The sequence below is a fragment of the Sander vitreus genome, chromosome 19 (assembly GCF_031162955.1).
Source record: "Sander vitreus isolate 19-12246 chromosome 19, sanVit1, whole genome shotgun sequence".
Taxonomy (NCBI): Eukaryota; Metazoa; Chordata; class Actinopteri; order Perciformes; family Percidae; genus Sander; species Sander vitreus.
This window is the reverse complement of record NC_135873.1, coordinates 20509903-20525437: the sequence shown is the minus strand read 5'-3', so window position 1 is coordinate 20525437 and position 15535 is coordinate 20509903. Positions and strand designations below refer to the sequence as shown.

Below are 15535 nucleotides of genomic sequence, written 5' to 3'. Positions count from 1 at the left end.
AACTGGAAGGAGTGACTGCCAAAGGAGGTGTGGGCTTTAGGTGATATAACTGCTCGAGCGAAGGCTGCGGGTGGGTAAAGCTATTGTGACCAGTGAGCTCAGGTTGTAGATGAGTTGGTACCAGTGAGTTAGTGTGTAACGAGGGCCAGCCAACTAATGTATAGAGGTTGCAGTGGTGGGTGTTAGAAGGGGCTCTTGTTAAAAAAAATATGGCACTATGGTAGACAACATCCAGTTTTTTTCAGGAGAGAATTTGAGGCAGTTCTGTAAATGACATCAAGTCAAGAATTGGTAAAATTGTCATTTTCACCAAGGTGAGTTTGGCAGGATGAGTGAAGGAGGCCCTGTTGCGGAATAGGAAGCCGAGCCTGGACTTATCTTTAGATTGAAGGTGGTCTATGTGTTGCTCCAAGGAGAGGGAACTGTCTAACCAGACACCCAAGTATTTGTACACCGCCACATTTTCTAGTTCCAACCCATCCAGCGTGGTAATGCTAATCGGATAGGTAGGGGTGGGTAGCGATCTATTGAAAAGCATGAACTTGGTTTTTCCAGAGTTTAGGAGTAATTGGAGGTTTCGGAAGGAGTTGAAGCTCTCCTGGAGGTTTGATAGAACCGTATCTCTGCCCGAGCGACTGACAGATAACATGTCGGGAATTAATGTTTAGTCTTGCTACACATATCATTACATTTTATCAGCGGTGGAAAGTAACTATACCGTAGGCTACTTTGATTCAATTGTAAGGTGCTTTTAATTGAGTATTTTAATTTTCTCCTACTTATTAGGCTACTTCTATTCCTCCACAATTCAGAGTCAAGTAGGCTACTGTACGTTTTACTTAACTATTTATTTTATAGCTTTAGTTACTTTGCAGATTCAGATTAATAATACAATATAATATGAAGAAATGATGATGTCTATAGTGGATGAAGTTGAGACTTTGTTGATCCTATGGTGAAATTCACAAGCTACCTGCCAAGTCATACTTCTGCTTTTATTTTGGTGAAAGTAACTCAAAAGTAACGCAAAAGTAGTGTAAAGCATTACAATTCAGAGACAGTAATATTGTAATATAACTAATTACTCTCAAATGACAGTAACTAGTAATCTATAATGTATTACATTTTGGAAGTAACTTGCCCAACACTGTCGACCAATGAGAATGTTTAGTCACACTTGACCGTCACTCTGGAGCCCTGCTCTAGAGAAATCATGTCATAGGTGAAAAGAGCAAAGAGGTTGTTGACATGTCAACAACAAGCTAAAGGAGAAAAGGAAAGAGTTGCCGAGCAAGAGGCCGCCAGAAAAAAGTTGATCTCAGACTGGCTTTTATGTGTTGGCGGCAGCTTTGCGAAATAAAAGGCTGCAAGACAGATGCAGATCTGGCCATCTTGCTGCTGGATAAGTGCTATTACCTGGCTTGCCGTGTCTTGTGTTGTTGCACTTGCTTGATGTTTGGCTGTGTTAGCAAAGCCGACTCGCTAGTTTTTGATGAGTTTAATGCAATCATAACAAATGCACAAGGTCAGTATTAAAGCCCTTCCAGACGGTTCTTGTTGTGTATTTTGGGCTGCTGTCAGATCCGTAGTTGAGATACACCTGATGGCTTGTGGGTAACTTTAGCTTCCACTGTTGGTGTTAGCCATGGTGCTGTTGGACTTATAAACGGTTAAAATTGCATTGTAGTTTGGGTTATCATTGTTATATCTAGTAACATGAAAGAGTGAAGAATATAACAGTTCTCTCGATAAGACTAAAGTTATATGCATGGTGAAGTTAGTTACCCCCGGAGTAAGTTGAGTCTAAAAAAAAAATAATCAATTGACAGCCCTATATATATATATATATACACACACACACACACACACATATACACACACATACATACACACATAGATATACATTTACAGAAAAGCTGCGGGTGCTGCAGCACCCTCAGCACCTGCACTTCCCATGCCAAAGTATATTATTCTTTCTGAACTTTCTTCCAATTTTTCCCTGTTAAAAGGTTTGTTTCGTGGAGTTTTTCCTTATCTGAAGATTGTAAAGCCCCTGGAGAAAACATTTGTAATGCTGGGCTATATGAATAAAACAGACCTGACTTTAAAAACATGTATACGTTATTTTTGCTGAGGAGACTCACCAGCACCCATGATGAGACCTGGAGCAGAGTCTTTGGTGTGGACAGTCCCGGACACGTAGGGGTTGTCTGCCCAGCGAAGGTGGAGATGGAGGTGACAGTGCGGCTGCAGAACACAAACACGTAGAGACATTTTCATTTGTGGATAAAAGTATCATACTCCACTGTGCCACCTTCTAATAGATTGTTCTACAGTGGATTTGTAACAATGGCATTTAATACAAGAAAATAATATCACTTCAGTGAAATGGTGGGTGAACCGTTGTTTTTAATGAGTCTTACCACACTGATATCTTATAATCCTGCTGCGAATACAGCTCAGCATGGAGATTCATTGCTCCTAATTACATTTAACTTGGGGAAAGATCTTTAATGGCCGCTAATTCATTTGAAATAAGAACATGAGATTGGACTTTTGTCAGCGGCAGAGCTGCTCTCAATGTTGTTGGTTTATTTTCAACAGGCAGGACTGAAGACCGTCCGTTCTACAAAGTCTAGAAACTTTCTGTCACCAATAACACTGAAGGATGCTGATGAAGTTATCAGAGAACCATTGTTGCAATGACACTTGTTATTATAGGACAATAAGTAAATTGTCTGAAGTATGTTTGCAGCAACACAATTACATTCTTTAAAGTCCAATTAATGAAAGTCAACTCCCCATGTCCCTTCTATAGACATTTCATTAAGACCCTTTGTGCCAATGGAGCCTAATTAATTGACATTAATTAATATTTACTTTATCATAGACTGCCTGCACTCTTTGTTGATTATCAGCAAAAGTTGTTTAATATTTTGAACAAAGAATAAATTGTGGGCACCAGTTCAATACAGAACAGCTGATAACCATGCCCTTTAGTCCCAAAAATTTAAAGTCTTTGCTACGAAGAAATGTATTCATATACTGCCACAATTTGCCTCTCAATATATATATGTCAGTCTCTCCATGGACATACTGTACATTGCGTCATATTCTTGATCCAATCACCAGTTGTAGGTGCCTCCTTTTTCTTCCAGATGGGAGCTATAGTCCTTTTTGCCTGTAGTATGGTAAAACCAATACATTTATATTCTTGGGTTTCAGATTCAGATTTGTTGGATTTAGGGGCAACAAAATCATCTTAGGGTCAAGTGGAATGTTTACAGACGAACATAGTGTTATTGATCATTTCCCTCCAGAATGTTTTCATTTTGAAATGACGGATTCATTTACCTAAGAACATACACTACTAAATCAGAAAAAGCATAAATAAATGAAACAAAGGAATGAATGGAAACTAACACAGAATTAACACGTTAATGGCAAACAACGAATAAAGCAAACTATAATGCAGAATCAGACAAACGACAGCAGCGTATACGTCTACGGGAGATTACCACCTGAAGGCCCTAGTTGCTATATCTTCCCTACAACCCAGAGCATCAACCAGTTTACAGGCAATCTGATCTACTCGGAGGTGGATGGATGGATGGATGGATGAAGGAAGACTCAGCTGGTTATTCCCACAGCGCGGCATGGCTGTTTCTGTCCCTCTCTGCAGCAGCAGGTGAGCTTTGAGCGTGGCAGATGATGACTGTGTTTTGTGTCCAGGGCTTGATAGTCCCTCCTAGGGCTGCACGATATTTTGTTTCATCGTCTACATCGCGATGTGCGCATGCGCGATAGTCACATCGCAAGATGTTGCGATGTTGACGCTAAAACTTTTTCGCTGCTTGTTAGAAAAGGAAACTTTCACCGTTCTCCTTTTACATGATCATTACCGGCGACGCTTCCCCTTTAAGACAGGTGGTCATGTGGGCAGCGTATGTATGTGCCGACGGGGTTTGTTGTTATGGGAAGTGGGGCTCTCCGTGTGTAGAAAAGTACCGTAAGCAGCAGCTGCCGCTGACAGTGATGCACATACTTTTCCATGGTTAGTAAAGCTACAGTAGTCAGTGTTTTATGTGCTAAAGCTAATACAGTTACCTAAAGATACAAGGCGTCTGTCCCAACTAACGTTACGGTTCGGAGCCGCAACGCTGGAAACGTAACACCAATCTACAACAGCAGTCTGTGTCTGATAAAACGTAATGCAGAGCTAATGTAGTACTTTAACACTGGATTAAATACAGATTGTAGGCATTCATCGCCACTGCACTTCATTCAGACATTATGATAATTTTGTGCATACAAGAAGTCATTACTCTCAGCTAGACTGTTATAATCAAAGCTGACAGTGTTTGCCTAGAGTTACATTAGAAAGTTGATACTACTCTCATATCTGTCCGTTAATAATGAGGCTTCAGCCAGTTAGCTCAGCTTAGCAAAAAGAAATAGCTAACCTGGTTCTAGCCAAAGGTAACAACATCCTATTGCCAGCACCTCTAAAGCTAACAAATTAACACGATACATCATGTGAGTGAAATATGGCATTTGAGTTTTACAGGGGGGTGTATGTGTTCTCAGAAAGCGAAAAAAGGGTATTTCCCAAAATGTCAAACCAACTTATGTTTAATCAAACAGAAATTGTACTCATGGTGACTTTAAATAAGATTATTTTAAAGTTTTAATTTCTGCTTGCCTGGCAGAACTATAATAATAATAATAATAATAATAATAATAATAATAATAATAATAATAATAATAATAGATAGATAGTAATAGATAAAAAAAAAAAAAGTAACTTTTTGAGTGGTGAACTTACCGCTTTGCAGCTGATCGGCTTGCCATTCATGTCAGTGGTAGGTGGGGCCAAGGGTTCCCAGTTTTGGCCTTTGTTATAGGTGATGAGAGTTGTCACTTTGCCATCGATCTTCTGATTGGCCAGGAAGACTCCTCTGATTCCACGCACCTGGTAAACAAAGTGGTTTTACAAAGCTGGGGTTAACTTGTGCTGCGCTCCTTGTGTGTGTGCGTGTACACAATTCAGCAGTAAGCCAAACTATATTCAAATGAATATGGGAGTCAGGATATAATGTCCAAGCTCCGCGTGATTTATTTGGTGTCAACATCATATACAGTAGGAATAGGAGTGAAACTGTAGAATACAAACAAAAATATACAATAAACACGATGCATAATCAAAGTATTCACTATAGTACATACTCCACATAACTACTAGGCATCTGTTGTATAGTGATTAAAGTGTACAGTATACATGCGGTTAGGTTAATAACTTGCTAACATACATGTGGTTTAGCTTACAATTTACTAACGAAAATTAGGCTTTATAAAATATTCATCACAAAAATATCCAGATATTGTTCTATGGTCTGTGCTAAACTGATACTTCCAGACGATGCTTTCGAAGGCATAAACAAAAAGGACTGCAGTAGATGAGATTTGAGTCCACTCAGCAAAAAACAAACGATCAGTGTAAACCAACTCCTAAATTTAAAATAGGAACTTAAAACGCTAGGCAAATTCTGAGTGACTGAAACTTTAAAAGGCACTTCTCCAAATTTCAAAATATCTTTTTCTTTGAATAAGCCCAGAATTAAGGGGATGTAAACGACTTAAGGCCCGGACACACACAGCTGATAATCAGCCGTTGGACAGTCTGGCGAGGTCGGTGACTCGAGTCTGTTCGGTGTGTCCGTGCCGTCGTCCGTCCGAGGGGCCGTCGGCCTTCATTTTGGCCGATTGGACATGTATAATCGGCGGGGCGGGCACTGCCGGCAGTCGGACTCAAATAATGACCCATCTGATTGGTGGAGAGCTAACCCGGAAACGGGGAGTGGAATGAGCGTGACTAGAGTCTCTCAAAATCTGAGGAAAATCTTTTAAACTTTTTTTGACCTTTGTTGATCTGAACTAAAGACAGATTCAGCAACTGCACGGCCTATTTCTCTCTTCAAATGTTGTCAAACACGTTTCGGTGAACTATTTTAGTAAAATATGAGATCGTATTCTGAATGAGCCGCCATGACAGTCTGGCTTTGAATTTCCGGAGAAACCAGACCCACGTGACGAGTTCGTCCTATCAGCTGCCGGTTTTCATTTTTGGGCGACAATACAGATTTCCGCTGCCTGCTGTTATGGAGACGTATTAAGTCTCGTCGCTTTGGTGTGTTCTGAGGCATTGTTTTGTCCAACTCGGGGAGACTGATCAGTCCAACTGCCTTTTCTGCCGACAGTTGGCCGTCTGGTTGGTGTGTAAGCAACTTTAGGAAACCAGTTTTAGCTCTCCACTACTCTTGCTTTATTTTTCACATTGTTTGGCTGTATTAATCAATGACCCACTGATTGTGGAATAAAAAACCACGTAAGAACCCAAGAAAAAGCTCTGGTGGTGCCTCATTTCTGGAGTTTTCTTCAAACCAGTCCTCGTCCAGCCCCCGAGGTGTGTCTCAGCTGACCTTACACTACGGCCAACACCATTGATACAGAGACACACACACATTCTCAGGTAAGAGAAGCCCTAGACAACAGATGGGGCCTTTCAAGGCAGAGTACTCTTTTGACAGAGACAGTGTTGTTAGAGGATCGCAAAGTCCTCCAGCAACAAGGCCAGTGGATGTCAAATCAGGAGGAGGCCCGTACATGGCTGTCACCTGTCACTTTATAACTCAAGAGTGGAAACACTCTGCTTTCGTTTTGGAAACCAAAGCAATTGAGGTGAGCTGTATGGGAGTGAACATTGCAGGACACCACCATCAACGTCACAGATAACATCAATGGATTAACTAAATCTGTGGGAGATTTAATTTGTAACAGAATCAACTACCTAACTAACTCCTTCACCCCAACTCACCTCAAGTACGTCGATGAGGACATTCTCCTCTGGCTGCTTGGTGCTGCGCACATTTTCCAGGACAATGGAATAGTAGACACCCTGAGAGTCGGACTGGTACAGGTTATATGTGTCTGACTGGTACCACTCCTGGAGCGCGAGGAAGACCTGGTTATCATCTGTACTCACTATCTGAACATCCTGGGGACAAAGATGAAGGGAGGAGAGAGAAGGACAAGTGGGGGTCAAAAGGGAAAGTCAGTATTTTCTAAATCAGTGGTTCACAAGTGGACACAGTATGAGGGCTAAAACAGGAAAAAGTGATTTAACACTGAAGGAGAAAACAAGAAAAACAACTGAATGGTGAAGCAGAGAAGTAAATAAAGGTGATGACAGTAAGGAAGAAGTAGTTGGAAAAGGGAAATGAAAGAGGAAAAAGAGGGGACTTAATAGATAAAGCAGTAAAAGCAGCAAAGCAGCGTAATTACTACAGTTATAGAAACAAACTGGAGGAAATAGCCATAGAAAAACTGGTTTTGGCAGCTTAGAAAACTTGTTAGGTGTTCTTGTCAAAGCTTACACACCTCCAATGCAAATAGCTTCATTATTGATAAACTACTGTAACAACTTAGCACTTTCTCTGTGTTAGTGATTACATTAGCATAAAGTCATGTTGTTCAGAGTCATAACAGTATCGAAAGCTGTGCAGTGATCTTCATAATGTACTGTTTCTGAGTCACCCAGATCCCCCTGAGATTTTGCTCCAGCTCTGTCACATCATTTTTTAACTGTTTGATGTTTGGCTTTACAGGCCAACTGTTGTAGACCTACATAGCCCAGTGAAGAAGAAAGCATTTGTTGTAAAAGGATACACAGGGAACATGTGTAGCACAGTATGTAATGTAAATACTTACAGTAACTTTTAGGATGTGGTGGTGAAAAGTACGATGTCAAAGTAATCGTTTCTGGTGAGGTGGCCACAGCCACACAATTGAAGGTTTAAAGCTTCACACACTTACTCACATCATTACCACATTTTCAGTTACTGCGTTTATAGTTACTTAAAGGGCCAGTGTGTAACGTTTTTAGTTGTTCATTATCAAAATATGTGCTGCCCGTTCACAAACTTATCCTTTTTCATGAATATTTACCACCACCATCAATTCCAAGTATTCCTATTGGCTTGACATTTTAGATTTGCATTAGCATGAACTGGGGTAGACGCTCCATATTCATGCTCCATCTTGAAATACGTTAGCCGGTAAGGGACATACAGGACATACTGCTCCACCTTTCGTGTTTTCGCTGTCACATGATAAACTCACAGGTGCTGCTAATGCTGCTAATGGGTATAGTAGCTTCCCGGCCACGGCAAGTTTGAAGAAGGAAATATGGAGGACCAAACATATTCAAAATCCAAAATTCTTCTTCTTCGCCCAGAAAGAGAAAAAGGAGATTGAAAAGAGCAAGAGACCAGCTTTTTGAAGCGTGAAGGCTACCGTAGCTGTAATACGTACTTTGAACTGCATGGTGCAAGATATATATATATAATCTCAATGCTAGATGGGAGAAATTCCTACACATTGGACCTTTAAAAATATATAAAACAATAGTTTGGTTTAGAATTTCTTTATTAGCACCTAAGTTTTAGATGAAGCACACACATTTAGCTTAGGTTACCTGTTTCCAGAAGCCGTTTTCAAAACCACATACTATACTATCAGTATGTACTGATTTGGCTGAAATGTAGCATGTAGTATTCAGAATGTAAACAAAAACAAAATCTGGAGTATGCCAAAAATACCAGGATGGCATACTGATTTGGAAAAAATCTCCAGTATGCATCAGAGCAGTCTACCTTGGTTACTGTATCCGTATCCAACAATGCAAAGCACTGGAACGTTTACAACTAATGGGGCATGCCGTGGTGGCTAACAACTGGAAGCATTTTACAATTTCCATCTGCTATTTCATCAGGCGAGATGAAATAGCTGAGAAATCAACTGTGTAGATGGAATATGGGCAATTTTACGAAAATAGATTGCAAATCGTAAATTTGCTCCAGCGTTTTCAGAGTTGAGAAGCTCCACAAACTGAAATGACAGATCGCTAGCTGGCCGGCTGGCCATTCACGCTTCATGCCACATGCCAAAACTGTAATACTTTGACATAGGAAGGGGTTTTAAGAAAGTTCCTTACTTATGTAATGAAAGCTTGCATACATTCATTCCAGGTCTTACTGAGACTTGGTTCAGAATGATGTCTTGCTCATTTCAATACAAAAAACACCAGACTTCCCCTGGCAGTCAGCTATGACATAATAGCCTCTCAAGTGTGCTCATCCTCTCTCAGCAGCATTGAGCTCATTTCCTTTCACACTCAAATAGATCCCATTAATCATGAAAATCCTCATGCCCCTTGGACCTTATTCACACTGAATTCTGTAAAAAAAGTCTTGGTTACACTTTACTTGAAGGTATCTACAGTACTGTGCAAAAGTCTTAGGCAGGTGTGGAAAATATGCTGTAAACTAAGAATGCTTTCAAAAACATAAATAATGATTGTTTATTTTTATCAATTTACAAAATGCAAAGTGAGCGACCAAAAAAAACATCTAACTCACATCAATATTTGGTGTTACTACCCTTTGCCTTCAAACCAGCATCAATTATTATAGGTACACTTGCAAAAAGTCAGGGAACGTTGATGATCATAGACGCAGTGGTCGGCCAAGGAAACTTGCAGCAGATGAAAAACACATCAAGCTTATTTCCCTTTGAAATCGGAAGATCGGTCCAGCAGGGCCATCAGCTCAGAACTGGTAGAAACCAGTGGGACCCAGGTACACCCATCTACTGTCTGGAGAAGATGTCCACCAGGGCCATCAGCTCAGAACTGGCAGAAACCAGTGGGACCCAGGTACACCCACCTACTGTCTGGAGAAGATGTCCAGCAGGGCCATCAGTTCAGAACTGGTAGAAACCAGCGGGACCCAGGTACACCCATCTACTGTCTGGAGAAGATGTCCAGCAGGGCCATCAGCTCAGAACTGGTAGAAACCAGTGGGACCCAGCTACACCCATCTATTGTCTGGAGAAGTCGAGCCAGAAGTGGTCTTCATGGAAGAGTTGCAGCCAAAAAGCCATACCTCTGACATAGAAACAAGGCCAAGCGACTCAACTATGCACGAAAACATAGGAACTGGGTCGCAGCAGGTGGTCTGGACTGATGAGTCAAAGTTTGAAATATTTGGCTGTAGCAGAAGGCAGGTTGTTCGCCGAAGGGCTGGAGAGCGATACAATAATGAGTGTCTGCAGGCAACAGTGAAGCATGGTGGAGGTTCCTTGCAAGTTTGGGGCTGCATTTCTGCAAATGGAGTTGGAGATTTGGTCAGTATTAATGGTGGCCTCAATGCTGAGAAATACAGGCAGACACTTATCCATCATGCAATACCATCAAGGAGGCGTATGATTGGCCCCAAAGTTATGCTGCAGCAGGACAATGAGCCCAAACATACAGCCAAGGTCATTAAGAACTATCTTCAGTGTAAAGAAGAACAAGATGTCCTGGAAGTGATGACATGGCCCCCCACAGAGCCCTGGTCTCAGCATCATGGAGTCTGTCTGGGAGAACATGAAGAGACAGAAGGATTTGAGGAAGCCTACATCCACAGACGATCTGTGGTTAGTTCTCCAAGATGGTTGGAATAACCTACCTGCCGAGTTCCTTCAAAAACTTTGTGCAAGTGTACCTAGAAGAACTGATGCTGTCTTGAAGGCAAAGGGTGGTCCCACCAAATATTGATTTGATTTAGATTCCTCTTCTGTTCATTCACTGCATTTTGTTAATTGATGAAAATAAACTTCCACTTTTGAAAGCATTCTTAGTTTACAGCATTTTTTCATACATGCCTAAAACTTTTGCACAGTACTGTACATAAGAGTGACATGACACTGTCATGAACGTGTCATACACATTATAAACAAGTCATAAACGTTTATGACATAACGCTTCTTTTAGTAAGTGTCATTCAGTTTTTGTCATGACAAGTTAGGGTTAGGGTTCATGTGTTCATGACAGTGTCATCACTCTTATGTTCAAGTAAAGTGTTACCAAAGTCTTTAATATAGTACGCCCATATAGTTTACCTTTCAGACAGACTTCCCTGGCTTCTGGCTTCTTTCCGCTTTCCTTAACATACCCTTGAGCCTATTATCTATTTATTATAAGCATGTTTCTGAATTGCCTTCTTGTTAAAGCTGGAAAATCGGTGGTCAGTGGTTACAAACAGTAACAATCAATTTGATGATGATCTGATATAGTGCTGTGAAAAAGTGAACAAAGAAATCTTTTGTATCAGTTGTTTTTTTGGAGTTTGGAATACACTGGTTCTGCACTGGTGATTGCTACTACCTGGACATCCTGTCAGGTCAGTCTGACACTGAAAGCCATACAATAGTGAAACACAATACAGAAAAAAAACTAATGACAATATTAGATAAAGTGCAACCATATGTCTCATATGAGGCATTTAAATTGACTTCCATACCAAACACTGAACAAATCACTAGGGTTGGTCGTCGTTTGGATTTTAATAATTCTGTTTCCATTTGCGATTCTTCCTTTTGATTCCGGTTCTTATCGATTTCGGTTCTTTGAGTAGTGAAGTTGAAACGGGTTACATGCTTATTTCACAAATAAGAGGAAAGTTTTATTTTGATTCAATATGGGTCTGCAGTTTTACTGGGCTTTTTCAATGTAAAATAAAGCCAGACTTTTGAGCTTACTGAGCTCCATGGCTGCAACACAACTAGCGCCTGGCCGCTACGGAAACCATATTACATTTGGAATCGATGATTGGAATTTAAACCAAATCCAAACGATTCCAATAAAGAAACTGCTGATGATTGGAGAGCTGGTATGTGTTAACCCTCTATGCTATGAATGACGCAGGGGAATACATAACCGTTCAGCTGTGGATTTATCATTTTGGAATTAGTGTGCACTCTGACTTTCTGGCTTAATAACAAAACTTCTGGAAGGCGCAACGATCACACAAAAGCCCTCTTTGAAAAGGTGTTAGCTTTTTAATGCTAACCAATCAGAATGACACTATCTTAAAGCAATGCAGAGAAATCGAACATTACCTAACATAATTTATGGATTAGTAATTATGGATTTATTGTACAAAGACACTAGTTCCAGGGTAGATTAAAAAGCTTCTGGAAGGCCAACGATCATACAAAAGACCTTGTTAAAACAGCACATCTATCTGCTTCAAAACCCCAAAAAGGAAGTCTCTAAACTATATTGATCTGGAGATATTGAATATGAACATACAAGAAATGATTGTATGTCATACATGATATTGTCTGCTGCAGAGGATTACCGTGTGAAATAAGGCAGTAGAATATCTTAACAAGTTGACGTGTCAACCTGTGATGACCCAAATTAAGAAACTGTCGGTATATGACGTGCATTATAAGGCCTCAGTGTGTGTTGCCTTTGTTGATTACATACTTCCTGACACTATTCTTAATACAGTGGAGTGCCTTTCTCTTTCAAGAACTCCCACATGAGACAAGACATTCTAGCTGGCCCACTGGAGCTGACATTGTGTGTACATTGTGGTTGTATAGTTTTTCTTGGTAAAATAGTGTTAAAGCTGTGTGTGTGTGTGTGTGTGTGTGTGTGTGTGTGTGTGTTTAACTATATTCGTGGGGTCCAAAAACCGGGAGTCCAGTATACTTGTGAGATCCCGACAGCTTTGTGGGGCCAAAATGCTGGACCCCACAAGTTTAAAGGTCTGTTTGAGGGTTAAGACTTGGTTTTAGGATTAGGGTTAGAATGAGGTTCTGGTTAGGGTGAGGGTAAGGGTTAAGGTTAGGCATTTAGTTGTGATGGTTAAGGTTAGGGTAAGGGGCTAGGGAATGCATTATGTCAATGACAGGTCCCCACAAAGATAGTGCCACAAACCTGTATGTGTGTGTGGTTAATAACTCGGGTCAGGTCTCGTAGGACAGAGACAAACTGCTTTCTCGGATGGCCTCTGCATTTTTCATATTATAGCCTTTCAATTATTCACAGTGGAACAACATAGTGCTGGAAACAGTCCCTCTTTAACTGATTCACACACTTTCACCTCTCCTCCATTCGTCTCTCACTCCATCCATCTTTCCAATTCCTCTCCCCTGTCCCCTCTCTCCTCCCCCCTATGTGTCGCTCAACCTAAAAGCTTTGCAATGTGTGACCTATCTGCTCACCCAAGTAAGAGGACACATGTAGAAAGAGAGGGTGACAAGAGACAGAGAGCAAACCCACACACACGTTCATATACAAACTGATTTATCTGCCGCCTACCTGCCACACCTAATTAAATTGATCATCACTGTCTATACTTGTTGGAAGGAGAGTAAGAGTGTGTGTGTGTGTGTGTGTGTGTGCGTGCGCGCGCCCACTTGGATTGTATAGAATGAACGTAGTCTGCTCTCTGAACAAAATTAAACTTGTCCCCTGATTAATGGTATGGAGCAACGCTCACACCTGCATGGATGTATATATTAAAGTCATAAAAGACATCAGTGTCAGCAGTCATGTGACACGTTTGACAGTAAAGAATTACATAGTGTTTGATCATTCTCTTTTGTCTGTCAGGAGCTCTGTATCTATTGCCAAAGAGCCTTTAGATGATTAAAACCTCTTTAAGACCTTTTTTTTAAACCAGAAACAGCTCTGAAGTCACTATCGCTAAACCCACCAGACTCCATTAAAAAAAGCAATACCTTTAGCTCGTATAGAGCAAACATATTTTCACATGTAAATCGGTAAACTATGTGTTTATTTCAACCAAAACTAGAGTTGTGATGGTTGGAAAAGTGGAAAGACGACCCAAAACGGCTTTTCATAGTTTTATTTTGTTTCTGTCGAATATGAATAAAGTGTATTTTACGATGCTAAAATTACTGTTAATTTACAAGGAGTCTGGAGGAGCAAATGCAATTTTGCGGATGTTTTTATGTTTAAAAAAAAAAAAAGGATCTTACTCTTTAAAGGACGACTCTGGTGCAAAATGAACCTAGGGGTTAATAACACGTGTACCGAGTCAAACGTTCTCTGGGATTTGTTTTCATGCTAGGTTAATCGAATGTGGCCAGTTTTAGCGCAAACCGCTATTATCTTATAACGTTAGTCATCGCGGCACGGGTAAAGTAAAAAGAAATCTCTATTTCTATACCACTAACAAGGATCAAAACAGCACCACACTTCAACGGTAGCATAATGAGGGTCCCTACATGTAAACCAGAGCATTGACAACTTTCTAAGTGTACAGACAGTTTATTAAAAAGATAATTTAGAAAGACAGTACCGTTCATGTATACATGCGGGCGCCATCTTGGGAAAACAGTCATGACCAGTCGAACTACGAGCGCCATCCTTGAGCTATGTTACTGGTTACTGATTGCACGTGTGTTTGTCAGTCCACTGGTCGTGACTGTTTTCCCAAGATGGCGCCCGCATGTGTCCTTGATATAAGCGCATGCAGCCAAGTTACTTCTCAATAAAAATGGTCATGATTATATTCGTAATATTTGTATACCAGAGAAATGTTTGAATATTGACAACATTAAAGAGCCACAGCCATATGTGGACATTGCTCTTGGCAATTTCTTTAAAAACAAATTGCAGTATTATTATGGGAAAATACCTTTGAAGTAAATGTTCAATTCTTGTTTCTTTAAAATGACCAGAAACAGAAGTCCACACTTGGTTGGTGTAGCCCAATTAGTCCGATGTTAGCTAGTCTTTCAAAAGCACTTTTACACCATTCACACACACATTTACACATCCGGGGTTCAGGTTCAGTGTCTTGCCTTAGGAAACTTTGAAATGGGCCAGGGATCGAACCACCGACCTTCACATTGGAAGGTCGGTGGAAGGCTGTTCTAATAAAGGAAAAATATCTTTTTTTTAATTTCTTGAGGATCACACATTGGAGATTAAGTAGTCAAGCAATTGAGGCATACAATCTCTCTGTGGTGGGCTGGAACTGGAGTAATTATATACATTTTCTGGAGAGGAAAAGAGAAAGTGTGTGTGTGTGTGTGTGTGTGTGTGTGTGCGTCATCAACTGCAGTAATCGTCTTAAAGGTTTTTTTCTTAGTTTAAGGCTGACATCTCCCCAGGCTTTACATTTAATCAGCGCAGTTCAATAGCACTCAGGCTAGTGTCACGCTAAAATGGCCCCCTGTGCTGCCTGTGCTGACAGCAAAGGTTCCTTGTCTTGTATTGAACTAGAGCTCATTTTTCGTCTTGCCTATGTCAGTGAGACGGGATGCGACTGGTTCGATGCTTAGTGGTGAATATTTTATGGGAGCTATCATGTATCAGGCCAGTACCAGGACTAATTTGGGTACAGGCACTGTACTAACATCTGACACCAACAAAGAAGTGGAACATAATATGTGTAGGCTTAAGTGAAGGAAAGGGCATTTCACCCTCAAGTGCATGTATTGACCTGTTGGATATATACAATGACACTGTGAGTGCCACAAATGAAGCATAGCCTAAGTTCTGGCAGGTCACGGAGTCAAGCTTGGCTGTTATCTCAGCTCATAGCTGACAGTTCCAAAGGCAGCACACCAGCTGATGGCTCAGCTGATTCCCTCTTTTGATTGGATTTCC

The 15535-nt window shown here is 40.7% G+C and overlaps 1 protein-coding gene across 1 annotated transcript in view; it reads right to left on the bottom strand.

The window, feature by feature from the left end:
• sorcs2 (sortilin-related VPS10 domain containing receptor 2) overlaps positions 1-15535 on the bottom strand; it is a 353877-nt gene that overhangs the window by 40701 nt on the left and 297641 nt on the right. The window contains exons 9-11 of the mRNA XM_078276317.1: positions 6875-7054; positions 4826-4972; positions 2145-2247 (exon numbers count right to left, since the gene is read on the bottom strand). Of these exons, the coding sequence (XP_078132443.1) occupies positions 2145-2247; positions 4826-4972; positions 6875-7054 (430 nt within the window). The remainder of the gene's footprint in view (positions 1-2144; positions 2248-4825; positions 4973-6874; positions 7055-15535) is intronic.